The 26,984-nt window shown below is 45.8% G+C and overlaps 1 protein-coding gene across 2 annotated transcripts; it reads left to right on the top strand.

Annotated features, from left to right (window-relative positions):
* The first annotated feature begins 153 nt into the window (after positions 1-153).
* HEMK1 (HemK methyltransferase 1, mitochondrial release factors N(5)-glutamine) lies at positions 154-25,264 on the top strand. Of its 2 annotated transcripts, XM_077786080.1 has the most exons (11): positions 154-261; positions 2,596-3,011; positions 3,476-3,567; positions 4,554-4,647; positions 16,105-16,254; positions 18,261-18,325; positions 20,128-20,177; positions 21,432-21,537; positions 22,258-22,353; positions 24,096-24,209; positions 24,548-25,264. In XM_077786080.1, the coding sequence occupies exons 2-11, from the start codon at positions 2,751-2,753 to the stop codon at positions 24,600-24,602; spliced, it is 1,083 nt and encodes a 360-aa protein (XP_077642206.1). In that variant the 5' UTR covers positions 154-261; positions 2,596-2,750; the 3' UTR covers positions 24,603-25,264. The 2 variants fall into 2 exon arrangements, with proteins under 2 accessions (XP_077642206.1, XP_021384881.2); XM_021529206.2 differs by lacking the exon at positions 154-261 and having other exon boundaries at positions 2,518-3,011.
* The last annotated feature ends 1,720 nt before the right edge of the window (positions 25,265-26,984 follow it).

The following is a 26,984-nucleotide window of genomic DNA, read 5'->3' as shown; positions in this document are numbered from 1 at the left end:
GGCTGTCACTCATGTCGCAGCGGCGGTGCGCTCGGGAGCGGCTCGTGCACGGCTGCTCCTTCACGGGCCCGCCGCGGGACGGGAGGCGGCTGCCCGCGGCTCCGCGCTCCGGGCCAGCCAGCCGTGCCCCCAGCCCCACTGGGAGCCCGTGCGGCTCCCGCCCCCGAGGAAGCCGGCGGTGCCCCCAGCCCCACTGGGAGCCGGTGCGGCTCCCGCCCCCGAGGAAGCCGGCGGTGCCCCGGCCGCGCGGGGAACCGTGAGGTGAGGCGTCGCTGTGCGCGCGCTCGCCTCAGAGCAGCCCCGGGCCCGCTGTCGCCCCTCCGGTGGAGGGAGGCCCCGGCCGTGCCCGTGGTGGTGCGTGTGCGGCGGGAGCGGAGGGGCTGGGACGGGAGCCGCCTCCGGCCGCGGCGCTGCTCACACGGCTCCTTCACCGCCACAGTCACCGGTGCGGCCGCGGGGCCGTGCGGCGCCGGCTCGGCCGGACACTGACAGCAGCTTGGACAGTGCGAGCTCCAGCCCTTGCTCAAGCCTGTGAGTGGGGCAGGGCCGAGAGTGCGACTGGCAGGGCCTTTCCACAGACACCTGTGCCCCTGTGAGGCTGCAGGGAGTGGGAGCTGGGGCTGAAAGGACCGAACCAGGAACTGCAGAGGGAAAATGGAAATCTGCTTCCTCCCTGTGTGCAGACAGGTATTCGTACCGAGAAGTAGCATGCAGGGATTTTACATAAGTAGCTGGTCTCCTTTACTAAGGGAGACAACACAAGGAGCCACTGGAGAGGGTCCAGCAGAGGGCAACAGAGATGAAGAGACTGAAGTATGTGTCTTACGAGGAGAGACTGCAGGAGCTGGACCTGTCTAGTCCAGAGAAATGAGAGAGGATCTCACAAAGTAAAACACCAGAAGTTTCACCTCAACATCAGGAAGTGCTTCTTTACACTGCGGGTGGCAGGGCACTGGAATAGGCTGCTCATGGGGCTCATGGAGTCTCTCTCTCTGGAGATATGCCAAACCTACCTGGCCATGTTCCTGTGTCACCTTCCTTGGTTGGGAAGTTGGACTAATTGATCTCCAAAGGTCCCTTCTAACCCCAGCAATTCTGTGTTTCTGTGCAAATTGTTTCAGCCTTGGCAAATTAAAGTCTTTTCTGCCTCCCTTAGAACGCTAATGGTTGTTAATATTTTATTCTTTTAGTGTTTCTCTTGTAAACAGGGCCTTGGTGTGGGAAGCTTCCCAAATAGATACTGTAGCTGACAGACTTTACATAAAGGCAAGTTTTCATGGGGGCTGTTTATCTCTCTGCTGAGAGTAATGCAGATGGTAAAAACAGGATCCTTGGGCTCTTAGAGCATCCACCCCTTTGCCAGGAGATTGCAGGCAAGACAATCTGGAGATTTTTGCTGCAGGGTATTCCTTCTGCTGCTTCCCTGGGCTGTGTTTGATTTTACAAAGAGGGCAGCGGAGGCCTGACTGTTCCTGGGTTTCCCTGCGCAGCAGGAGCAGGACTGTGGTGCCAGTGTCTGCCAGGCTGGAGCCAAGTTGGTCTCCCTGGCTTTCCCTGCAGCAGCATTCCTAGGGGGCAGCTGCCAGCTGCTCAGTAGTTGTTTGAGTGATGATTTTTGGGAGAAATTTGAATAGAGGAGGTTGTGGCCTCTCTGAGACAGTGTTGAAAAGTAGCCATTAATAGAGGAATGGCAATGAATGCTCAGGGAAGCCCATAGTTGTTCCAGGGAGTGTGAGTCAGAAAAGAGGGGCCCTCATTTCTCATGGATCACAGCAGGAAAATGTGGTTGTTATTCTGTTTGTCTCAAACAGTTCCAAGTGTGATATGCAGCAGCTGTTTTGTAAGGTTTAATTTCCTTTGTCTCCTGCAGTCATCTTATTTGTTTTTATTCCCTCTCTGTCTGGCTCTGCCTCTTCTCTCCTTTAAGAGACCAACTTCCCTCTAGCAGGGTTTGCCCTTTCTGGCTGTTCCATCTTTCAAATGTTTCTCTTCCCTCTATTATGTTGTGAGGTTTTCTCCTTCCTCTGCTCTTAGCAGTTCAGCTGTGGCTCTGTGCCCCCTTGTTTGCCCTCTGGGGATGGTAACAGTGTGAAACCCTTGATCCATGAAGTCCAGGTCTTCCGTGAGCATCCCTGCCAACCTCTGATTTGTGGTTTATGAACAGAGAGAGGAATAAAAGAAATAATCTAGGAGAGACTGAAGGTGTTCCTACAGGGAAACCAAAGTGACCCATGTGTGGGGTGGAGAGCCAAGGACTGGAGCTGAAGGTTGGTGTCTCAGTGGCTCTCTGGGACCAAGGACAGGCAGGAGAGCTGTGCCTGTGTGTGGGCAGCTCGTTTCTGCCCTGCCATGGCCACAGACTGGCCTCTGACCTCTGGAGATGGGTAGCTCTGGGAAGAAGCAGGTTGCAGGGCTTAGCTGGTTGGCTGTCATGTGAGTCTTTTTTGGGAGTAGTCGTTTTTTACTGGTAAGGTGTGAGTAATTGGTTTTGTGCTTGTGGGCTGGGATTAGGGCAAGCAGTCTGCATTCTATCAGTGGGGAACCTTTATTTTGTAGCCTGAGGAACTGATGCTCTTCTTTTGTCTTGTTTTCCAGCCTAGAAGAGCTGCAAATGCTGTCCTGTGGAGAACCCACTGACTGTGGTCAGCTGGTGCTTAGCCAGTGACCTGTGGTAGCACCAGGTGAATCTCAGCACTGACAGTCAGTAGGTGGCAACAGGAACCGGTGTGGAAGGCAGCAACTTCACCACAATGAGATGCTTCACCCATCCACTGCTCAGGAAGTTGTTGAGCCTCCCACCTCACTGTGTGCCAGGGCGAGGGACTCCAAGTAAAGGTGCTGTCCTCAGTCCAAAGCAGCTGTTTCTGAGGCAGAGCTGCAGTGCAGGACCTGGGTTCATGACTGCCACTGACATGGTCCACTATTGGCAGAAGGTGTTCGAGACAAATGGCATCCCTGAAGCACAAGAATCCAGTCAATATATTGTGTCGTTTGTCCTGGGAGCAAAAACAGTTAAGTAATAGGAAAAGAGTAAAGTCTGTATGTGCTTTTCACTTTTTCATTTTGATTGAATCTCTTACCTTTTTATCTCATTTAGAGGGATTAAAACGACTTATCCTCCCTTAGATGGCACAGGGGGTAAGGGGTAGTTTATTATTGCCAGTAGAAGACTCAGGAGTCTCTTAAAAGATCTCTTTTGCAGACACTGAAGTGTAACATAAATATCCACCCTGACTTGCCTGATGAAGTGATTCTTAATTTTGATTGTTCTGGTGAACCCCAAAAAGTAGCAGAAGAGCAGTTGTAAAGGCTTATTTCTAAACATGCAGATAAGTTCTTCTGATGGCTCTCCAGCTGGTTTCTAGCAATCCCAGGCAATTGTGTTTGTCAGCATCCTGTGTCACCTGGAGGATGCCTGTGGCAGAGGACCCTCCAGTGCACAGGTGGGCAGGTTTTAAAGTGACTTTGTCTTCAGTTTCAGAGTCTGGATTCCAAAAGCCTCCACACTCCACTTACAGCACTGCAGCAGGAGCAAATCCAGCAGCTGAGCCACAAGCGGCTACAAAGGTAGGAGCATCCTCTTGTACCTGTTCTATTGGAGAGCTTTCCTTCAGCCTAAAAGCTGCCAGGAGAATGGCAGCAGAGGGAAGGAAGCTCACATGTCAGCTGTGCTGTGGTGGTCTCTCATGGTGATTCAAATGAGGGGCATAACTTGTACACCTGCATGGCCACTGTCCAGTTGGTCAGGCCCCAGCCTGTACTGGTTCATGGGGTTATTATCCTCCACCGTTTATATGATTTTGTATTACTCCTTGTTGATTTTTATGAAATCCCTGTCAGCCCATTTCTCCAAAGGTCTCTCTGAAAATTTGTACACCCATCTTGTCTGTTAGCTACTCCCCCAATTAATTCTGTCACTGCAGGCTTGCCAAGGGTGCTCTGTCCCTTCAGCCAGACCAGTAAGGATGTTACGGGATATTGATCCTGGGGTATTTCACTAGGAATCAGCCTTCATTTGAGCCTTGTGTTGCTGAAATCAGCCTTCTAAGCCTGACTGTTCAGTCAGGTTTCCAGCCCACCTCGTTTATTCAGTTTGTACTGCATCAGCTTGTATTTGAGGATGTTATGGGAGACAGTGTCAGAATCCTAGGGAAAATCAAGATGTGGTTTTGGTGCACCTAACTGGTTCATTGTTTCATGGATGACTCTCAGCTTATTCAGGAGTGATTTCCCCTTTGTAAATCCATGCTGACCAGTCTCAGTCACCTTCCTGCACTTGGCATATTTGGACAAGGCCTCAAGGACTCTGTTCCATCACTTTCCCCAGGATCAAAGTGAGGCTGACTGAAGTAGTTCCCAATTATAGGGCTTGATAACAAACTGGGCTGTGGGAAGGGAGCTCCCCCTGTTCCCTCAGCATGCACATGGACGTTGCTCACGCAGTTGCTGGTCCTGGGCAGGGGTTGTGGTTAGCAGTGAGGAAAGCGTGGCATGAGAGCGCCCCTCATCACCCAGCACAGTCCCAAAGCACTCACCCTCTTGCCCTGCTGCAGGATGCCAGTGCAGTACGTGCTTGGAGAGTGGGACTTCCAGGACCTGACCCTGAAGATGAGACCCCCAGTATTTATTCCACGGCCTGAAACAGAGGTATGAATGTGGGGAATGTGGTGGGGGCAACCTTGGATGTGTGACTTATATAACCTGATACAATCAGGGCAGTGCTGTGAAGGCATCCTGTATGTTGTGAGGCTGCAGTGATGAGGAAATCAGATCACTTCTTTTAGAATGGGGGTGGTTCAAACCTTGTGATCTGGAGCTGATGCTAGCAACCTTTACCTCCTGCCTCAGAGGAAGGGATGTTGCAAGCTGATGTATCCCTTAATTACACAGAAATCAATTGCCATTGACGGAAGGATGTGGCTTTGCTTTCCTTAGTTCTGCTAATGTAAGGACTCCTGAGAAGTTCAAAACATCTATTGCTATATCCCAGTGGCTTAGTGCATACAGGAATCTGAACATTGTGCAGAGGTTGCCAGCAGAACCCTGCAGTAGTAGGAAAACAGTAATGGAATCCAGAGAGCCTGACGGTCCATGTGCTTGCTGGTAGGAAGTGGCACCTACCATCTGTCTCATGGCTCCATGGTAGTTTCTGGACAAATACGGGAAACTGAAAGGTAAGTTCTGACCTGGGCTGGAATTAAATGTGACTTTCAGTTGTAAGAATACAAAGGACAGCCATACATAGCCAAGTTAAAACTCCATGTTCCCCAGTGTTCCTACTGCTATGGAAGAGCTTAAGATCTACATGGTGACACTTGCTCTGACAGTAGCCTAGCTTTCACTTTCAGCACATGGGCCATCCTAGCAAGGAAACTTTTTCTTTACTAGTCCTCAGGAGGGCTTGAGATTTGCAAGGTGGGTTTTTTGTTTGTTTTTATTTTGGATTGGTTTGGAGTTTTTTTATCTTCTGAGAATTTGTTTTCTTTTGGAGCCTGTGTTAACTTTTGGAGGTGAAATGGTCTTCATACCTTGTCTATTTATGAGTTCCAGAAGCTTAAACCTGTTTTCAGTCTAGTAGTCATTTCTTCAATTGTTTGCCTGTTGTAATGGGCAAAAGTTAAACAGAAATTTAAGGACAAAGACACCTTGTGCTTCTGTTGTGCCCTTTGAAGAAAAGGGTGCTATTGAAACCCGTGAGGGGTTCCAGAGCATTTAGTGGGAATCAGCACAGCTGCAACATAGACATCCTCTCAAGTCAGGGAGAGGAAGAATATTTAGAACCAGAGTCTTGGTTTGGTGTGGGCCATGAGCAGCACCTCATGGAGAATCTGCTGGGCCCTAAATCATAGTGCTGACACTTGTGTCCAGAAGTTTAAATCATAGTGCTGACACTTCTGGGAGCCCTCTGCCTGGTCTGGGTTAAACATAATCATTCTGTACTGGGTGAGTTTGAAGATAGAGCTCCAAGGAATAATTTTGCCAGTTGGAGCCAGCAATGGTTACCTTTGTTATTGTCAACAGTATTTCTGCTCTGGATGATCCAAGAGAGTATTTCCAACATTCAAATCCCAATTAGTTCATGGATGCAATGGGAGCATTGAAATCAGGGAAAACTTGTGTATTCTGCAAGTCAAAATATCTGCTGGTGAGGCTTCCTCTGGAGCTGTGCTCTGGTTCTTCACCCCATGCAGTGCCACACTCAAAACAAAGGCCTATTGTGTAGAGTGGAAGCTGGGCTGGCCAATGCTTAAGAATGTTGTTAATTTAGCCCAGATACCAGATTTTTGTAAAAGCATCTCTGCTGGCCCAGTCTGGAGGGCAGCGCTCTGTTTGAAACCAGTTAACATACCCTGTGCAAAAATGGAGTGTAAACAGCATTACCCAGACTTGTCTCTGGCAAAACTTTATTTGTTGTGTCACTTAACTTACCATGAAGGCACATTTTTAGCACATTTATTGCAGAAGACCAGAAGTTTATGATGATTCAGGAATGGAGCTCTGTGGGCAATGGAGAGTTTGCTTGTGATGTGCTGGGGAGGTTCCTGTGACAGGAGAGCCATGTGGACAAAATCCAGCTAGTCAGCAGCACCTGGCAGGACATGTCTGTACACTGATGCTGCTTCCAGGAGCTGTGTCCTGTGTGTAACCGGTGCACAAAGTGGTGTCGAGATCCTTTCCTTCTGCTGGAAAGAAAGGTTGGTAATCTCTTTGTGTGATGTGTTTGGGTTGGGCCTTGTCAATGTTTGGTTTCATCAGAGTAATTTTTTTCAGCCTTCACTGGACTTGAAAACTGCAGTGGAAATGCCTCCTTTCAGAAATGTTAAAGTTCATTGCATCTGCTGCTTTCCTTTTGTTTAGAATTTGTCTGCAGCGTTCTTAAAACTGGTAGTGCTAAAACTTTTCACCAGATAATTTCTGTGAATAATCCTTGTTCTTTAGGAAGCAGTTAATTGTTATCCCAGGTTCACATTTATCTGTGACTGCACATTCAAGCCATGTGTCTTGTTTTTTTGGCTGAGAAAATGTGACTCCCTAAACTGACTCAGTGCAGATACACAGGCAGCTTCAAAATTTTCTTCTTAATTTTCTGTATGCAGGTTCTGCAGGTGCTCCTGTGTGTTGGTTCAAGTCTGAGAAGGGGAGCCATGTTTATGACACACGTTTTTCTCTGGTTGCAACAGAAGGGTTATGACTCCTGCTCCCAGCGCCTTGGTAATGGCATGAAATTAAACACAGCATGACCCAAACCACAAGCATTGTTTCAGGCCTGGGGACAGAGATACACGCAGAGAGAGAAGCTCCCTTTTCTACTTAATTCTGTCCTGTGTGAAATTTGTCCCAATGTCATCTCTTTAGTTCTCTCTGGTAGCTGAGCCTTCTCTTGTTCGCTCCCTCCGGGAATATTTTTGCAGCACATGTGGCTTTGTTCTTCTGTTCCATGGGAATCTGGCTGGGGAGGGGACAGGCAGCCAGAAGCAGGGAAAGAGCAGGTCCTGTTCAAGCTCTAGCCTGCTGGGAGAAAAGCTTTGGACTGGCTGCTGCGAATGCTGTGGGTTTGTGAGGGCCTTTGCAACTTGGCATCCTCCCAGCTTTCCTCCTGTGGCACCAGAGCCAGGCTTCTGCACTGGGAAATGTTTGGACCAAAGTTATGGGGTGTACACAGTGAATTATCTTTGTTAGGTGATTATTGTAATGTCAAGGCATCCCTGTCTCAGCACTGCTCCCTCACTGTTAATAGAGAAGAAAGATCGTTTCCCAAAGCAAGTATTTTTTTTAACTTATAAAATTTTAGAAGGCCTTGCTTTGGGAGAAATAGGACAAAGAGGAGGAGAAGTCATTCCTTTCTGCCGGGTGACTGCAGGCTCTCCGATCCTCACCGTGGCTTCCTTAGGGACTTGTGCCTTGGTCCCGGCCTCCTCCGAGGGACGGGTGTGGGGTACGCGGCACTCCCGCCTGCTTCCCCCAGAGGGCGCTCCAGGCTCACGCTCGCCGAGTTCCTGACGATTTCCTATCCGTTATCCCAGAATTTCTGATGGTTCTGAGGCTTAATTTTTCTGTGGAAACAAAAATGGCCATCTTTTGTGCCTCGCAGCTATTGATCCGGGTTCCTATAGCAGATGGTGGGAGCAAAATGACAAGAGAAAAGGTGGGTGTGGAAGGGTCCCTTCTTCTCTTGACAGTCAGCAGTAAGGGACTGTCCAAAGCTGGATTTGGGACCATCCTGCTTTGTACTTGCTAATGGATCTGTCCCCTACTGATTTGTTTAATCTTCTTTGGAGTCTGTCTACGTCTAACCTCCCTGGCATCATGTGACAGCAAATCTTGTATTGTAGGTGGGAAAAGTGTATTCTTTGCTTCTGGTACTGCCTGCTTGTTTAATCATAAAGGAAAACCTTTAGTTTTTACTTAAATCATTCACTACAGAATTTGTACTTTTTATTAATGTTTTTGTCTATTCTTTTTTCACCTGTGATTTTTAAGCTCTTTTGCTTGTTTCCCAAAATAGGTTGTTTCTTTCCCATGATAACATGCTTGAAAGCTGAAGTCAATGCTGTTTACTTGCACCTGCCTGTGGAATGGCATTCATTGTGTGGGGTGTTCTGTGAAAGCACTTGAGTCAAAAATTGACTCTGAGAAACCTTGCATGAAGTTTAACGTCTAGATAAACATAATCATTAAACTTTCAAGAAAGTTCAGCACACAAAGAAGGGAGAATTGTCTTTTCCTGACCTGTATATGCAAATAAACAGATTGCAAAGTAGGCCCTTTCTCTCTCCAACATTTTCTGTCAAAGCAGTGACATATTTTCTGCTCCAATCAATGCTGAAAGGAAGCATTGATGCAGAAATGTCCTTTCATTTCCCTAATTTCTTTGCCACAAGTGGATACTTCTTGGAAAGGTCTGAAGGTCACACTGTGTAGTGAGTACAGCCATTAATCAAGAGTCAGGAGATTGGCTTTTTTTCATAGTTTTACCTCTGAGCAGTTGTCTCTTCAAGGGAAAGCTGCATCCTCTTTCTGTGTAATGGGCTTCCCAATATGGGAAGTGAAAAGGCCAATAATGCCCTGTCTTGACGTAGCTTAAGGTCCTTTCTTGAAATATGTGTAGATTGGCATGTATGGCATATTAAACATAGATGCAGTAGAGCATTATTTAGTAAATCAAAAATTATCTGCTATCTCTCAAAATAGAGCTGTAAGCAAATGTGCTAAAGATGGAGCACTGCTGTTGTGGCCTCACAAATCAGATTTTGCCCATATGATAGGCAATACTTCATCCATGTGTTGGAGGAGAAAAATATTTTCTGCAGGTGGGCTGTTCCACAGAGGCTGGGGAATGGAAGTCACAAAGGGAGCCTGTTGTTGCTGCAGAGCAATTGGAATTGCCCTTTGAGCTAGGCACAAGTGTTTGATAGGATCATATAGAGAGAAACAAGTAGAGCAGCCTGTGCCTTGTGGCTGAGGCACTTGTGCTGCCAGGAGGGCTTGGAGAAGGAATTGGGATTGCCAGTGTCTTAGGGATATTGGCTGTCCGGGAGCACCCACTTTTTGCTGCCCAATGGGCTGATGGGATCCTTGCATGTGGACTGGGAAATGCCACATGCACGTAGCAGCATTAAATAATGAGTATTGCAGTAGTGGAATAGCTGCAGAACTATTATGTCCAGTTATGTTATTGACTGCTTGAGGAAGAAGTGGAAAATTAGATTTGGTGAAAAAACAGTATGTGGACTAATAGGTTGAAAAAGTCTGCCTTGTTGTTGGAGATTGTCTAGTTCATCAAAGACAAGCTGTGGGGTAAATTATCTGGCACAGACAGCAGAAATTTGAAAACTGAAGTCTCTCTGGTTTCACAGGCAAGTTTATAATAAGCACTATAAATGCAGGGCAGAAGAAAAGGTGCACATCTCAGCAGAGAGTGTAATTAAATGCTGAAACAGCATAGCAAGGGTCTATTACTGGCCACTTGAAAATCAGGACAGAATGTTTTTCCCGGACAGATTTCTTCTTGTCCAAAAGGAAATGATGGAAGAAACAGGGTTGTTCCTGGCTGGCTGGCCAGGATGAACTGTGGTGGTAGTTTCTGCTGGCTTCTTATGCAAGAAAACAAGACTCTGCTAGTGCAGAGAATTGCTTCCAAGCTGGTGATTTTCAGGACAGATGAAAAATGGAAATCTAAAGCTAAAATTTGTGCTGAAGGCAGGGAAAGCAGCAGCTGTTTTTTTTAAGTCATGCACAAACCTGTCCCCCAGGTTAACTTTTATAGACTTTTTTAATATGTTCTCACAGATCTCTCTGTTGTTAATGCCTGTATTTTTGGGGGGGTTTTAATCTCCCTGTTGTGATTGAGCCTCCTGTTTCCATGCGTTTCCACTGAGTCCTGTAGCTCATCAGCAGTGAAAGCAGGATGTAGGACTAGATCTGGAGAAAAACAAGCTTTAAAATGGCTGTGACAGATGGGACTCAAGGAGATTCCCACATGGGAGGGGGGGAAATCCTTTTCCTCCCCCATGCTCTTTTCAAACCTCCACATAACTAAAGCTAGGGATTAGCAAACTAGACTAGTGCATCTGTCCAGATGCTGTATCTGGCAGTGATCAATACCTGTATCTGCAGAGAAAGAAAATACCTTTCTTCTGGAGAGGTGTGCCTGACTAGAGCTCTGTGCTGGACACCTGATGTGCAGCCAGGGTACAGCAACTTGGATCCACTCTTGTCCCTCAGGCATGGCTAAATTTAGATGTGACAGCTGTGGTAATTTCTCTTGGGCACGAGCACATATGGATTGCTGCCTGTTGGTAAAGTCATCCCTGGGTGCTGTCACAGCCTCTGCTCCAACAGATGAAGCAGCACGTGGCATGTGCCCTGACAGCAGGAGCAGCTGCTGTGTGACCAAAGCCAAACCCCTTCCTCAGTACTAGGCATGCTTTGACATGCTTCTCTCTCATTGCTAATGCCACCCTTTCTTTCAGGATCAGTGGCTCCTCTGATGTTACTCAGGTGCTTTGAGTCCCGTGGGAGTTCCAGGGCTTTGATCCCCACGTGGGCCATTCACTCAGTGATCCATGTGGGTCCCTTCCAGCTCATAATATTCTGTGATTTTTCTCTTTCCTACTATAGTGCCTACTATTCCTGCCCATGAAGCAGTGGGCTGGTTTGATGGCTTGGTTTTGGAAGTAGGATATTGGCAGGGATTTTCTAGGGCCATTGCCATGGAGTTGGGTTTCCAGCTTGGCTTCCTGGTGTTTGTCGTGTGCTGATTGGCAGCCAAGTGGGCAAACAAGATGGGAGAGGTGATTGGGTTAATATCAGATCAGGTTATATGGAAAGTCCTGGATTCTGAGAATAGAAGTTTCTGGAAAGTACACAAATACGTGAAACATTCCCAGGAAGTGTGCAATAGCAGAGAGAAGGTTACCAGGGTTTTCCTGGGCTTTTTTTGCTTTTCTTCTTCAGTTGAGTGACCTGGGAATTTAGAGTCTCCTACCCTGGCTCTTACCCCTGGAACCTTGTCTTCCCTGCTTTCCCTGTGGCATGAAAGAAGGGTGCTTGTAGGAAGTAGTTTGTGACTTCCACCCTTGCCTTTCCCGTTCCTCACTTCCTCTTGTTTTATTTATTTAGTTTGTCCCTTTTGATGGCAGAAACATATGATGGGTGATTGCCAGGTGCTGGGCTCTAGCAGAGGATCCTCTCAGCTCTGTCCCTGTGCTCAGCTCTGCAGCCAGCCTTGAGCCCAGGAACCTCTGCTGTCTCCTCCCGGCTGTCTTGGGGCTGGAACCCAGCTGAGCCTGTGCTGGTTCTGCCTGGGCTGCAGCTGTGCAGCCTCTGTGGTTTGGGTGCTGGCAGCCCCTGACCTCTCACTGCTTTGTGCAGCTGCAGTTCCAAGAAATGCAGTGAACCAGAGCCCTGGCCACAGGACAGAGGTGGCACCAAGAGCCTGTGAGAACAGAGAGGGTTCTGGGGGGAATTGGGGAACCACATTTGTAGGTGGAAGGGTGAGGCAGAGGCTTAGAGGAAGCTGGAGGTGTTCACAAAGTTTTGCATTTGTTGCACTCAAAGAGAAGGTTGGGGGTGGAACCCAAATAAAGGACAGTGTGAACTTAGGGTGAATCTGGCAGTGAAGCAAGATTTCCTGGAATCACAAGGTGAGAACAGCCTGTGAGGTGTTTGGCTAAGAGACAAAAGCTTGAGAGCCTCTCAAGTGCTGGAAGTTAGGTAGCATGAGAAGCAAATATTTGTGTCCCCTGTACATGTAAAAGCAAATGTTAATCACAGAATGACAGAACAGTTGGGGTTGGAAGGAACCTCTGCAGATCATCCAGTCTGATTCCCATGCCAAGGCAGGGCCACCTGCTGCAGGTGACACAGGAATGTGTTCAGATGGGGTTGGAATATCTCCAAGGAGGAGACTTTGTGCCCTCCCTGGGCAGCTGTTCCAGTGCTCTGTCACCAGTTTTTCCTCATGTTGAGGTGAAACTTCTTGTGTTTTAGTTTATGGCCATGCATAAGATTTGCTTCAAGGAAAAATGGGCTACTGAACCTACTTTTCCATGTGACTTCTGTCTCTTCTTCCTGGCTCTTTCAACACCTCTGCTCACCTATCTATGGAGTGAAATGTGCATTCTGTCCCCGCATGCAGGTGTCACCAGCTCCATCATGGGGCTGCCCAAACCATGTAGGGGACCTTCCTTCCCTTTCACCTTGCTGCCATTGCTAGCAAAAGCAGGCAGAGGATTTTAGATTCTTTCTGGTTTTATCTGTTTTCCATTTAGTCCCTTCACTCCTTCCAAAACTGACTTTTGCTGCAGGAAGGAACTTCTTGCAAAGATTAGAGGAGAAACAGTCTTCAGAATGTTCCATTTCCCCGTTCTCACAATTCTCACACTGATACCCACGTGTCTGTATACCAGGCTCCAGGATGAAAGTAGTTCTGCCAGTACCTGTAGTACTGGTTAGCAGAATTTTTTTTGTTGTAGATTGGGTTGTAACTGACAATAATGACTCATGCTGTAAGCAATAATTTCATTGTTAATAAGTCCACAATTGAGAGTTCATTCTACCCAGTGATTGGCATGCTGTGAGCAAATATGGAATTGGGTCACAAAGTGTTTTCTTTTACTTCCCAGTGGAATTTCTGTAATTTCATATCTCAGCCTTCAAAGCTGGTGATCAAACTGATGGTTTTAAATGGCTTTTGATGATGTTGGCATTACATTAGCAGGCATTTGTGCTCTGAATCTGTTCAGTCTGAGAAGACATGGGCTATCTTACCCAGTAAAGACCCCAGCCTTTGGCCAGTTGCAGTTGTCCCAGTCCCACTTTCTCTGTGCCAGTCCCAGGCACCTTTTTTTAGCACCATCAGCCTCTCTATTGCTTTTCCCTCTCTGTGGTTCCAGTCAGATTCTTGTGCAAAGGCTGGGAATGTCTGACTTGTCTATTTTGTAGTCTTTGTATGAACACTGTAATACTCAGCCAGAAATATTTCATCTTCCAAGATAAGATTTGAAAGGGGCTCTACTGTGTTCTGCAAAGTGCTGTAATTTATCAATTTCCAGTGGTGATATTTTGGAGGTGATGGTGTGATTGGAGAAGTACAGATTTTGGCTGGATCATTTGCTAAAGGATTAAAAATACTGAGAAGAATCTGATGAATATGATTTCAAAACAATTTTTGATAATTTAATCATTCTTGAAACCTGGTGGCAATGGGAGTGGGATGAGTGGACATGCTCTGTGTAACGGTTGCTGGATTTTCCTGATTGTTTGCCAGTTAGAATGCCTCTTTCTTCTTTGCTGGTCAATCAGGTTGAAAATAATTATTCAACCTTTTGTTGTAGTGAGGTACTAATGTCTGGAAAATTATGCCATTCCTTTAGGTTGTCCCATTATTTTTTATGTCTTTTACTTTTGCACAATTATGGTAAATGTGTATTATGAGAAAGCCAGCCTTTGCCTCAGTAAGAATTGAAATTAAATAACCAAAACAATGAGGTAAGGCAGTCAGAAAGCAGGACACAAAGTCTAAGTAATATCAATGTCCCATTTTAGTTATATTTTATGTGGTAAAACCTGAAATCAGTTTAAAAGGGAGCTTTGGCAAGCACACTAAAACGTTTTCACTGTGGAATGTGTAAAGTAGGCATTCCATTCAAACCCATCAAGCTTGAAATTACTAATGAGAAACCTTAAGGAAGTTAATAAATGGTTAGAATAGTTCTAGTGTGTGGAAGTCATATTTGGACTTTTGTAATCAGTAACTTGTGCTACTCTGGGAACAGATGGTTCTGAGTTACTGTGGAGATTTCCAGGAAATGTTTGTAAGTGTCCAGAAATGGCTGGTATTTAAAGAAGTGATCTAATAGCCAAGCAGAATTTTTTGTGTGCCTTTTCTTCTGTGGTCTTGGAATCCTCAGCACCTCACCTGCTTTGCCAAAGCAAGCTGTGGTTGCAGTCTCTAGCTCTCTGCAGTGCCCGAGTGTTTTTAGGCTGATTCATCTGTAGCTGTTTGAATGGCCAAAGCCACTTCTCAGAGAAATGGGTAGATCAGGTGTTTATTTTTCCCTTTTGCTGTCTGAGTCCTGTAATAGTTTCCTCCAGGTTTGGAGCCTGTGAGACTGTTTTCATCCATAATTGTCTAGGAAAGGAATCCCAGAGCATCAGTGAGGAATTTGTGATTTTGGAGGCTGTTAGAAAAACTCCTATATTAGGACAATGCCAGTAATGACATGGTGGCCAGGGTAGGGCATTGTGATTCCCAGAATCCTCATCCCAAATATCTCTGAGTATATTTAGATATCAGACCCCAAACTTGCCTGCTCCAGGAATAGTTCATCAAAGCTCATCTACCTGAATGCTTCATTTTTGTACCTGTTTGCATCTCCCTTCCCACTTACTGCACATAGGAAGTAGCCTGTCATGGAGGATGACCAACAGCTATGAATCTCTTCAGAGGTACTGCAGCTTTGCACAAGACATCTCTTTTTCTGCCCCTCAGTAATGGTAAGAGATCCAAGGAGAGGCTTCTGCCCTTATGCACAAGTCTGTCCAGTTCAGGCTCCTAACAAAAGCCATTGTAAAGTAAAAGAGAAGATGACCTGCCTGCCAGGACTTGTTCCTTTTAAATATTCCAGTTTATGCTAGTTATTTTTTGTAAATTTTGTTAAGCTTTCTGGATTTACAGGAGAGATCCAAGAGCAGCCCTCTCAAGTAGAGAATCCTAGGGAACACCTAGGGCAGAAGGCCTGTGTGTGCTGTTGTGCCCTGAAAGCACAAGGATGGGAAGGAGCTGAGAGCACCTGCTGAGTTGTTGATGGACTCAAAGTGCTCATAAGGTTTCCATCTTACAGTTTTCTCCAGTGAATAACAAAGGAAGTTCATGCTGCAGTCAAAGGGAGGCACATGTGTGCTTTCTCTTTTATCTCATTTTCACAAACCTTAGAAATCTTTGAGACCTCTCCTGCTGTATTGGATTTTATATAACATGGCAAAGGGATTTAAAAGACTGACGTGAGGGAGGAGGCAGAAATAGCAGAACTGCATATAGAACCAGGAGCATAGATGAAAATCTTTTCCATGTGACTTTATAGCAACAAAAATGTAGTAGGAGTACACAGTTTGAAATCCATGCAGGGAATTACTCATTTTGATCATTTAATAACATTAATTGGCTTGACTGTTCATCTGCAGGTTGGATTACTGGTTTGTATACTGTCAGGAGCTGTGCAGCTGCCTCCTGGTCACCTACTATACTGAGACTGTGTAGAAATCTTGAATTTTGAAGCTTACAAATTCTGAAAGCCAAAATTTTGGAGTAAATGTGCTCCAGCTGTCTGGTTATTGTTTTTCCCAACAGTGCTAGAAGATTTCAGAGGATCTGTGGGAGATTGTATCCTGATAATTTGGTCACTAATCAAAGCACCCTGTGGGGCAGATGAAGTGACTTCTGGCATGTCAGTTCCATTATTATCATCAGTGGTTTTTAAATTAGCAACAAAAATACATTGCATTGGGTACAGAGTCAAGAAATTAAAACTTCAGTCTTCAGATCACAAAGGTGTGAGTCAAAACAGCTCCCTTAGTAATTTTGTTTGTTTGTCTTCTTAGGACCTTGTCTCTTTAGTTGTGGAGGAAGAATTTCAAAAATGTAAGAATTCAACCCTCTGTTTCCCAGTTCCTGTTCCTCATCCTGTGATCCTGGAAATTGGCTGTGGTTCTGGAGCAATTGCTCTGAGTCTGCTTTGTAAACTGCCACAGGTGAGCTCCCTTCAGTGCTCCTGGTGCAATAAATGCTTGTGTTAGAGGACAGTCCCACTCTGCTCATTTTCATTGAGATGTCACAAACTTCTCTGAAGGAACTTCGGCAGCTCAGGTCTGTGACCGGCTCTGTAAATTCCTAGTAGGTAGAGGAGGGATATTTGGGAATTGCTCCATCTCCCCATCTCTCTGCAGGAGTAGCAGAGGCAATACCAGAATGAAAGAAGTGAATGTGCCCATTCTTGAGCTGCTGCAGCTCACTAATAATCACCTTACCTTGAAGCACTGGTGGCTATTGGTTTAAGATACGAACCTGGACTGAGGACAGGAAGGACTGAGGCATGGGCACACACTCTATTAGATGAATTTATGGGGTAGTCATCTCTAAAAACTACCTTGTTATGAATCAAAAGATCTTGTCTCTAGAAAATTGAAGACTAAATGATACAGGAAAGGGATTACCGTAGCAGTGTCAGTACTTGGGATCAGTAAGACAAGCAAATCTCACTGCCACAACTGCCAAACCATGTTTTTGTAATCTTCTGTTCCCTAGTAACAACCCACAGCTTCTGAAGAGAGCCAAAAGAGCAGGGAGGTACTGAGATCTGGGTGACCAAAGCCCTTCTTGCCCCTGATTTTTGTGGTGTGTAACATGTTTATGGAGATACTCTTGGTCAAGATGATGAGAAATTAATCCAAGATCTCATTGCCTGTGGTCAAGGGAAAAATATTCGCCTATCCTCAGAACTGCAGACCAGCCAGTTCCTTCTCAGGAATGAGAATTGCTGTGGCCAGCCCCTCCTCTTGTAGAAGTATAAGCCCTGCTGTGAAAGAATTAGAGGTTGATACCTCTAATGGAAGGGGTGTTCCTCCTCCTAGTGCCCTGAGAAGGTTAATATTTGAGCTTCATGACTTCACAGTATAATTGTTCTGATTTCCTGAGCTAGGAGAAGAGCTTCATGCTCTTTTCCTTGCTTGTTAATTTAAAGAGCTGTGTCAGTCTCTAACTCATGACAGTCCTTTCCCAGCCCAATCTGCTGTACCCAGGGAAATAAGGAGCCTTGACTGATTAGAATTAGTGGTAGCCACCCTGACAGCTAAGTGGAGTTACAGTCTGGGTAATCTCCTTAGTGTTTGAGGCAGAATTTGGCACTAAGGTACTGAGAAAACAGGAACAGTTTTTCATTTATGGTCTCTGCTGTGTCCTTCACCTTAAGGGTGAGCTTCATGTGTGTGGGTGCTGGCCTGGGACCATGAAATTAATCCCCTTAGGAGTGATGGCAAATCATACTGTCATCTCCAAATGCAAAGCAGCTTCTTCAAGCATGTGTCCTCTGTGTAAATCCTGTCAACATCTCTGCTTAAATAAACATCAAGCATAGCAAAATCAAGCTAGGCCTTTGTCTGTGGTTTCCCCAAGGTTAAACAAGGTCAAACAAACATTTGTGGACCCCTGTCTCTTACCATTATGCTGGAGAACTTTTAAATACCTGACACACAGTCAAGTACATGCAGTCAATACAGGCAGTGAATCTGTCTAAGGACTGCAGTGGGAGTAATTGGGTAAAAGGTGTCTGCATAACAGATGGATAATGCCAGAATCTGTGTCCAAGTGGTTGTGTTAGTGTCAGGAGGGATCCTGTCTGTGCTAGGAAGGATGAATCCAACAACATGACCTTCCTGCAGCCCGTGCCTAGCCCAGACTAGCCAGAGTGTTGAGTCTCACCCTGCCAGGAGCAGTGAGGTGTCAGTGAGGTGAGTCACTGTGGCTCTGTTGTTGTCTGTTCTGGTGGGCTGCAGAGAGCCTTCAGTCACCTTAGTGCTTTACACACATCACTCATGATCCCAGCTATGCCCTGCATGCATTCCTCAGGAGCTGTTCCTTTCAAGAGCCAAGAGTGAGCAACCTCTTGTCAGTTTTGATCTTGTATGTATGGCAGAACATGTCTGCTCAGGAATCTTGATAACACCTGCTTGGTGGGGTTTGTTGTTTTTTTCTGTTCCAGAGCAGAGTCATAGCCATGGACAAAGAGGAGGCTGCTGTGGATCTCACCAGGGAGAATGCACATAGGTACAAGACCACTTATTACTCTTTTTTTTTTTTGTAAATTGTTGTTTGAGAAAGACTAAGAGTCATCAGTACATGTGTATCATGTTTATCACCACTGGAAACCAGAGTCTGTTTAGTTGTTGAGCTCCTAAAGTGTGTAACAATTCAGAAAAAAAAAAGCTTATGTTTACAGGAGTGTTTTTCTTTGGTTTGTGAATGTGCTTTGCAAAGACAGCAGCCTAAATAAAGCAGTGGTACTCACATGGTGTTTGTCAAGGGTTTTCAGAGTGTTTTTTGGTAACTACTCTTACCCTTGTCTGTGAGCTCAGGAAGCTCAGGACTGAAATAGTAATGTTTATGTCATTTAGGTGGTTAAGGACGAGTATACCCTGAGCCTTTCTCTCTCTGGCTCCCTCAGTCATTATTGTTGTGCTTGTTTCTGTCCTTGCTCCTCCAGAAATGCTTGCACAGTCAAGTAGCACTTTTCCTCTGATGTGCTGCATGGTGTCCCTCAGCATCCTTCCTGCTGTCTTGGTTTGATGGGAATGGTGTTGCTGGATCCCATGCAGTTCAGACACCTGTGCTGTGGCAGCATGGATGTTTAGAGCTGCTGGCTTAAACATCTTGTGCTGAAGTCAGAGAGTGTCTGTCAGGTTGTCCTTGACCTTCCTAGAGGCTCCACTTCCTCAGCTGCTTCTTCTGTCAGGTTGTTCTGGACCATCACTATCACAGGGAGCCCCAGAACTGGAATCCCAGTATGCTTCTGAGTCTCTGTAGACTTTGTCAAATGAGCTTCAGATTGCATTCACATCCTCAGTAACTGCTGGGCCCTAGGCATTAATTAGAGTCATTTCAGAAAGAATTCCTATTGCTATTTCTCAGGGAGTCCAGTACAGCTGTGCATCTCAAGAAGTGCTCATTAACTGGGATTTCTGTCCACAGGCCCACATACCCCTCTTCTCCCAAGCTGCTGCCAGCACTGGGGGTCTACTTCTCGTGCTGGCTGCACTGGGCTGCATTTCTTTACTTCTTTCAAGTCCCAGCTTGTGTGTGAGTCTGAAGAGCTGAGTAGGAGCAAGCCCTTCCCAAACTGGTCACCTCACTGTTACCCTTTGCCTCCTATCCCAGTTACAAAGAATGGGGAGCAGAGGTTTCCTCCTAATGTGTCAAACCAAATTCTGTTGCAATTTTTCATAGATAAAATAAAAGCTGGACAGATCTTTGTCTCCTTGATAATAACTCTGGCCTCTGGGGAAGATTGTCTTGCTTATTAACATTGCTTGTTGGCTCAAGTGTGGATGAGGGAGTATAAATGTCATGTCAGAGAGCTTCATATTTCTCCATGGGTATTTTCATTGTGTCTTTGTGATCTTGTCCCTGGCATGGTGCCCTGTAGTTCTTGGGAGAGAAGCCAGCAGGATAAGCTGTGTTACTGCCTGACTGAGCCCAGCTTAGATCCTGCCTGTTTTCAGAGCTCCCTTATCCCAGCTGTGTTCTCTAGATGCTTGGCTGAGTCCTAGTGGATCAAGCCCAGTGCCAGATCCATCTGGGCACATGGCACACAGTGCAGGAATCCCTCCCTTTCCTGATGCCTGTGTATTCTGATAGGGCAGGACCACAGCCTTCAGCAAAGGGAGTAGAACTTGGGTGTAAGGCCACTGGTGGAGGAGAGAATGTGCTGGGAAGGTCTTGGCAGTTGTGAATATATGTGTATCAGATAAGAGGTGCAATATTTAATTATCTGTTTGTAGAATGTACTGTTCATGAACACAAATACACCCCTAATCTTTCTTCTTTCTGTTGTTGAATCTGGAATTTTACAGGCTGCAACTCCAAGAAAGGATTCGCATCATCCACCAAGATGTTTCACACAGTAACTCTTTTCTCTGTTATAATCCCCTTTATCTTTTTCCCTTTTTGTCTTTGATGGGTGGAGGGAGGCATGAGAGACAGCCAAGGGACCATTCTGGAATGCAGGCAGCAGAAGAGTATTGAAGTTAATAGAGAAAAGGTCAGTAAGAAGTGAGCCAGTGAAGCTTGTCTCTGCAGAGATTTCCAGGGCAGATGATCAACTGACAGAAGTCTCTAATTGTATCAGAAAATAAATTGCTCCTGAGTTTAGGTGTCCCAAGGCTGTATCTGAGCTGGGAGTCCAGGCGTCCTTTACTGTTGCTGGGGAGAGACAAATATATAAAGAGTGTAATTCATTCCATGCTGACATGAAGGCTTTAGATAAACATGTCCACGCCTGTCTGTCCATTGATGGTAGAGGGAGCCCATATATTTAGCTTAGATTAAATGCCCAACTGTATTTACCTGAAATTATGTTAGTTGAACCAGGAAATGATGCTTTTCTTCCCCAGAGCCAGTTGAAACCAGTTAAAACTAGCATTTGGTGGGGCCTCTCCAGTTAGGTTAGTAGTGTTTGGCTGTTTGTTAGCAGCTGTGGATCCAGGAGCTGCACCACTGTGGGTTCATTAGCACAACTTTCTGACACTTGTTTTTGACTCTGTGCTACCTCTTAGAGCTGAAAGCCCTGTGCCAAGAGGCTGCCTGAGGACAGTGCCACACTCACGTGGTTCCATGAGGTCTGATTCAGGGCTGGCCTGTGTCAGACAGCAGCATGAGTGTAGGGAGCTGCTCCTGGTCTGCAGAAGAGCAGCCCACTGTTGTTTTTGCTGAGGGGCCCTGGCTCTGCAGCTCATTGGAGGTCCTGCTGCAGCTCTGTAAGCTCTGTAAGGAAGGATGTTCATCTGCACAGCCAGTCTGAGCTCCCATATAGGCCTTTGTGGGCTCTCTGAGTTCTGCTTGTTGCATTAGATCCAGGTGGGCACAGAGCTCCAGGGCATCAAGCTCCTGTGCTTTTTAACATGTTTTGTTAAGCAGGCTCTTGATATGAAAAAATGATACTTCATCTGTGCTTTCCTTTGTATCACTCTTGCACTCTTGGGACAGGGAACAAGGCACGCTATTGCAGAAAGAAATAGAATAAAATTTTGTGATCGCAAAGCAGAGCCAAAGACATTTACATGTGCCCGGAGACAGTTTCCTGGGGAGGGTCTTCACACTGATCTTATGGGGAAGATGCTGTGGTTGAGAGCTGCTTGTGATTCTTTTTCTTTTCTAGGTTCTGCCAAACAGCTGCTGCTCTGGGGCCCCATAGATGTCATAGTCAGTAACCCCCCATATGTTTTCCATGAAGACATGGCTTCCTTGGATGCAGAAATCCTCTGGTAATAAAACAAAGAGATTTTTCCTCTCCTGTTCCTTGAAGCAAGGTTTTCTGTCTGCTTCCTTGTACTACACAGAGTTGCACACAAAACATGCAAATGTAATATACACATACAAAATATAGGTGTGTTTATTTGGGATATAATAATACAGGCTTGCTTTGATACTGCTTACAGGCCTGAAACAACATGGAAATGTTTTAAAGATTTATTAAAATAGAAAAAGTACACTGAAATTAGCAAGTTCCCAATCCAAAACTGACTGTCATGCATGTGAGAAGAAAGTCCTGCCCCCACCTCTGTGCAAGATGTGCACCAGAGCAGGTTCTGGCAGCTGAGTTTTCTGCACCTCAGCTGGCTCTGCTGAGTTAGCCACAGCCTGAGCTGGTGTTTGGCATAGATCAATCAAGCCCTTGCTGTACAGCACCTTTGCTCTCTGGCCAGCTTAGAGAGAACAAACCTATGTGTTGGAACTGTGAGATCCCAGCTACAGTTGGCTCCTAATTTTCAGAAATACTTCAGGGGGTGATTTCTCCTTGTGCTGAATGTGGGATTTCTCAGCCCTGTGGTAGCTTCTCCCTCCCTGTATTTCCCATATAAGGGGTGAGTGCTGTCCCCTGCTCTGGAGTTCCGAGTGTGTCATGTGCACCTTTCTTTGTGGGGTGATGCATTCTCAAAGACCACAAGAATTGCTGTCAATGTCTTTTTCTTCCCACACTCCAGCTATGAGGACCTTGATGCCCTGGATGGGGGAGATGATGGCATGAGAGTCATCAAAACAATTCTGGCTTTGGCTCCTTCTCTTCTGAAGGTTTCTGGGTAAGTGCTACAGTCTTTTGAATTTCATATCTTTTATCCATCCACTTCTGTAAATTCTGTTCTTCCCTGTATGAAAACAAAACAGAGGGAAAGTAGTTGCCAAATTGTCCCCTCATTGCCCCTGTTAATAACAGCAGTTTTTAAAATGTCATATGCGTAAACAAAATTAGCTTGAAATTGGTTAATAAAGTGGTGTGGGCCCTTTCCTTGGCTGTTGGTGGCATTTCCTGGTCATTAGTGAAGTGAGAATCTTTGAAGGTGAAAGCAGTAACAAAAAGAACATGGAAGAGAGCAGCCAAGAAGAGTGCAGAAGGCAGGGGAGCTTTCTAAGGTGAGCAACTGATGGAAGGAGAAGCAATGGAGAACTCTTTGAGGGTGGGTGTACATCTCCACTTCCCTCCCACCCTTTCATTAGGAGAAACTTCTTTGTTGTACCAGTATATAATGCTGAATATCCCAGGAAAAAGAAGATCAGTCAGGGATAGTTTCTTAAATGTTTAATTTCTCCATGATTAATATTCAAGATTGATTGTTCCTATTCTCTATCACACAGGATCCATTTTGAAGATTAACATGCTGATACCCAAAAGTCTGAGTGTACTGTTCATGTGCCAGGGCATTCACACATCCTTTTGAATATTCATGACATTTGGCCACCATAAGAATGGTTGTTGAAAATCTGCTTTTTTGAGAAGAAGAATGGGAATATTGGGAGGCATAGTGCATGCAGAATTCATTCCTCATGCTTTGCATGACCACAAGCAGAAGATGCTCCTCAGAATTTCCCAGCATTAGAGACTGGTCCTTTGGGGTTGTTTCTTAAGGCTATTTCTTTTCCTTCTCTTTTTGCTTGTTTAATAAGATCAAGCCCCCATTGAGGAGTGGAAGTTTTTTAAGGTCAGGAATGAGATCCACACCCAACTTGTAGTTAGCCTGGTGAATTTGTAGGGAGTATTCAGTGTGGGATGTTTTAAGAGTTCTCAGGAGAGCATTTGATGGGGTTTGGCTTGTGTCCTTAGCCTGCTAAACATGTCTCTTGCTGTGTCCCAGGCCATAACCAGCTCCATCACTCCCCATGCCTGTGAGCTGGGGTGGTTCTGCTTTGTCACGGGAGGGAACATGGGAATGAGCCAGTGTCATAAAGCCTGGCAGAGATGGAAATAGCCCTGCAGTGCCCAGGCCTGGTCCTGGTGCCCTAACAGAGGTTATTTGATCAGTTCTATGTAGGCTTGAATTCTAGTGTTGTTTTCATAACTGATTTATGGAGACATTTACTGTGGAAGAATGTGTGTTCTGACTTGTATTTCATGTCTGTTGCTGCTTATACACAGAGGGACTTCAGGCTGCCAGGCCAGTGCTCAGTGGTCAGCTCCTGCAGCATAAAAACTGCCTTCTGCCTTTAAATCTTTGGGGGGTTTCAGAAACACATTGCTGGTGGTATCTCTGGGTGAGCTTCAGAAGGACTCATTACATCTCGATAGAGGGCTTTAACTGCTCACACAGAGTACTATGAGAATTCCTCCCAGGATCAGTACTTTCTCCCCTGAAGGAGGCAGCTGGGATCTGCATCTTATGTGGACAGCTATGATCTGGTTTAGGGTTGTTGGATTGCACTGTGTTTACTGACCTTTTCATTTCCTGCATCTGCTCAGAGTCATACAGAAAGAAAGATCTTCATTTTTATCACTTTAGCAACCTAAATGTGCATTTCTCCAATTCTATTCCCAAATGTGTCTTTTCAGGAGTGTGTTTCTGGAAGTTGATCCCAGGCATCCAAATATGGTGGAGCAGTGGCTACAGGCACACCCAGAATTACTGCTCACCCTCCGTGCCATTCACAAGGACTTCTGTGGCAAGTAAATATTTTTTTTGACTTTGCATTTTTGGAGGTTTTGTATCCTTTGAAGAATATGTTCCTGCACCGTTATGTACTGAGTGAACTCAGAGCAGCTTCACAGCTGAAGCCAGTCTTTGACAAAATAGGTGCTCCCTGGTTGTATCTCAGCCTTCTGATATCCTGAAACAGCCTGGCAAGTGTTTGAATCAGAAATTCTGACCCAGCTGAGCATTTCTGATGGGGTGACTGGCTCTGGTGGAGTTATTGCCATTGGAAAGTTACTGCTTTTATAGGATGGAGGTAGAGGCATATTGTCCCTAGTGAGACTTAAAGATCTGATCTTTCTTTTTTCCACAGGCCTAGGTTTCTGCAGATACAGAAACAAAGCAGCAGACAACTGTGTCAGATGTAACTGTCCTTGCAGGATGCTTTTTGCTCTGGAGCCCAGCTGAACAGCTGGTTGAAAACTCCTTCTGCCTTGTGAAAGGAATTCCATTCCCCAGAGTGCTGGACTTTTCATGCAGTGACAGACCCCTCATATCCTGACACAGACCTCATCCAGAGATGCCGAAGTTCAGCTGAGCATATGGAAGTGTTTCACCTTCCTCAGGGAACTGCATGAAACATTTTAGTCTGCTCTGCTAAAGTGACTCAATCATCTCAGGACCTAAGATAGAAGAGTTCACAGCTCCAGATTAAAAATACAACTTCTCAACGTGCCAAATCACCCATTTGGCCTAGAAAGAATTTAATTATATTTTTTTAATTGGCCTTGAGTTGCATTTATATAAAATGTGACCAGATGGGGTGATAAGCTCAAATCCTGGCTTATACTGGCACATGGATTTGCAGGTATAACAGGACATAACTGTTGTGCACGTTTCAAATGCAGTTCTGTACCAGAGTCCCGATGCTCCAATAGCAAAGCAGCCTTTGTTTCCTACTCCTGCTGAGTGATTGTCCCTGAAGGATCAGTGCACATGTTACAGCACCTGAATTTACAGCCCTTGACATTTGGTGGATGCTGCCAGAAATGGTCAATGCATTTTAATAAATACAGTGGTCCAGACCAGGGTCCTTAAAAGAATTTCACTGCAACTATTCAGAGATGCTGGCATCCACACATTGCTCTGACAGTGACAGAAATGCCTAAATTCCACATGAGGCATTTAATTGCAACACTTCTAAGAGAGACCAGTGTCACTACTCTGCTTTTGCAGATGGAGAAGTTGAAAAACAGGAGGTGAAATGACCTGCACAAAGTTTGACAAGCTGAGTTTGGAGTAGGACCCAGTCTCTTGACAGGCGTGGGAGTAGCTGAGGCCTGTCTCTTTGGGAAGGATGACTCAGACTAGGGCTGCCTGAAACAGCACTGAGAGAAGTCCCTAAAGTGGACAGTCAACATCATGTCATTGTAAATAATGGCAGCATTAAATTCAAGCTGCTACTTGCTGTTGCTGCTGTTTCCAGTGGTGCAGGTTCCCTTCTGGACTACAGCTAGCCAGAGAAGGAAGGAAAGCAAGCCAAGGAAAGGGGCTGGTCTGCCAGTCGAGATGGAAGCAGTTGCTGGGCCAGTGCAGGTGAGCACTCAGGAGGGGTGGGAGCCTCCAGACAAGGTCCTGCTGTGTGTGTGTGCCAGGGAGGAGCTCTCAGGCTCTGTCCAGGCTGGTCCGGACAGCCAGAAGTATCAGGCAGGATGTGCAGCAGCAAACTGAGTCTGTTGGAAGGCTGCAGCTGGTTCACAGGTACATCTGTCCCCTTTCCCCTCTGCCTCTCCCACACTCTCTCTCCTCAGATGAGTTTTCTCCATCCCCTTCACTCCTGAACATTGGCCCTGCTTTCCCACAGACACCTGAGCTCTCTCTGAGAACCAGCACTTGGGTCCATGTGGAACCTTTCCCCACTCACAGCCTTGCCTTTCACCCACTGTACATCTTACATTACATTTGTACACTCCAGTAGTTTACCGTGTCCTTTACACTCTTTACTTGAATTTGTGAGTCTTCTCTGGCCTGTGTTACCTGCCCTGGTTAAACACAGTAGAGGAAATCTAGGGAAGGAGGGAACAAAAATAGATCAGGTAAAGTGCACGTGAACAGATTTGGAAATACAATTTCAGTACAGCTGATTTCAGGCCTCCTAAAGCCATGGGTACAAAGTACAGTCAAAGGGTGTTTTGTGTGGTTGTGGATTTTTTTTAATAGTAATCTAGGGGCATTAAGTTCAGTTTGTCAGACTCTGTTTAAAAATTAAATTTCAAGAAATGAGTTCTCAGATTTCTTTTGGGTGTTAGCAGTGTTTGTGTATGAAACAGAGCATTATACACAGCCTGCTTCTGTAGGAGGCCTTAAAAGTTGGGTAGTGCATGGGCTGATGGGGATGTTAAACAGCATCATGCTGTATTCTTTAGAGGATGGGCTGGCTCCCTGCAGCAGACAGGTGTTAGGTGGCCCTCTAACAGTGCCAGTGGCTGGACTGCAGAAGGCAGTGTGCTTTTTCTTGGGAGCACCAGTCAATCCCTCATCCGAGCCCTGAGCAGGACAAATCCCCTGCAAGACAGGCTATTGGTCTAATCCAGTAGGACAAGTGTTAAATTCCTATACTTGCCACTAAAACATTTGCACTTCTATGTATTTGCATTGCATACTGGTTATATATCTTGGAAAATCACATGATACTGCTGACCTTTTCATAAAAGGAAAAATTGCTGTTCCTCCCAGGAGGCTGGATGTTCCTGTCGGACTTGCATCCGAGGGAGTGTGCTGGTGTAGTACAGTGTGTTCCTCTGCTTTAC

This window comes from Lonchura striata, chromosome 12, assembly GCF_046129695.1.
Source record: "Lonchura striata isolate bLonStr1 chromosome 12, bLonStr1.mat, whole genome shotgun sequence".
Lineage (NCBI taxonomy): Eukaryota > Metazoa > Chordata > Aves > Passeriformes > Estrildidae > Lonchura > Lonchura striata.
Note: the sequence above shows the minus strand (reverse complement) of the source record. Positions and strands in the feature narration are given on the sequence as shown.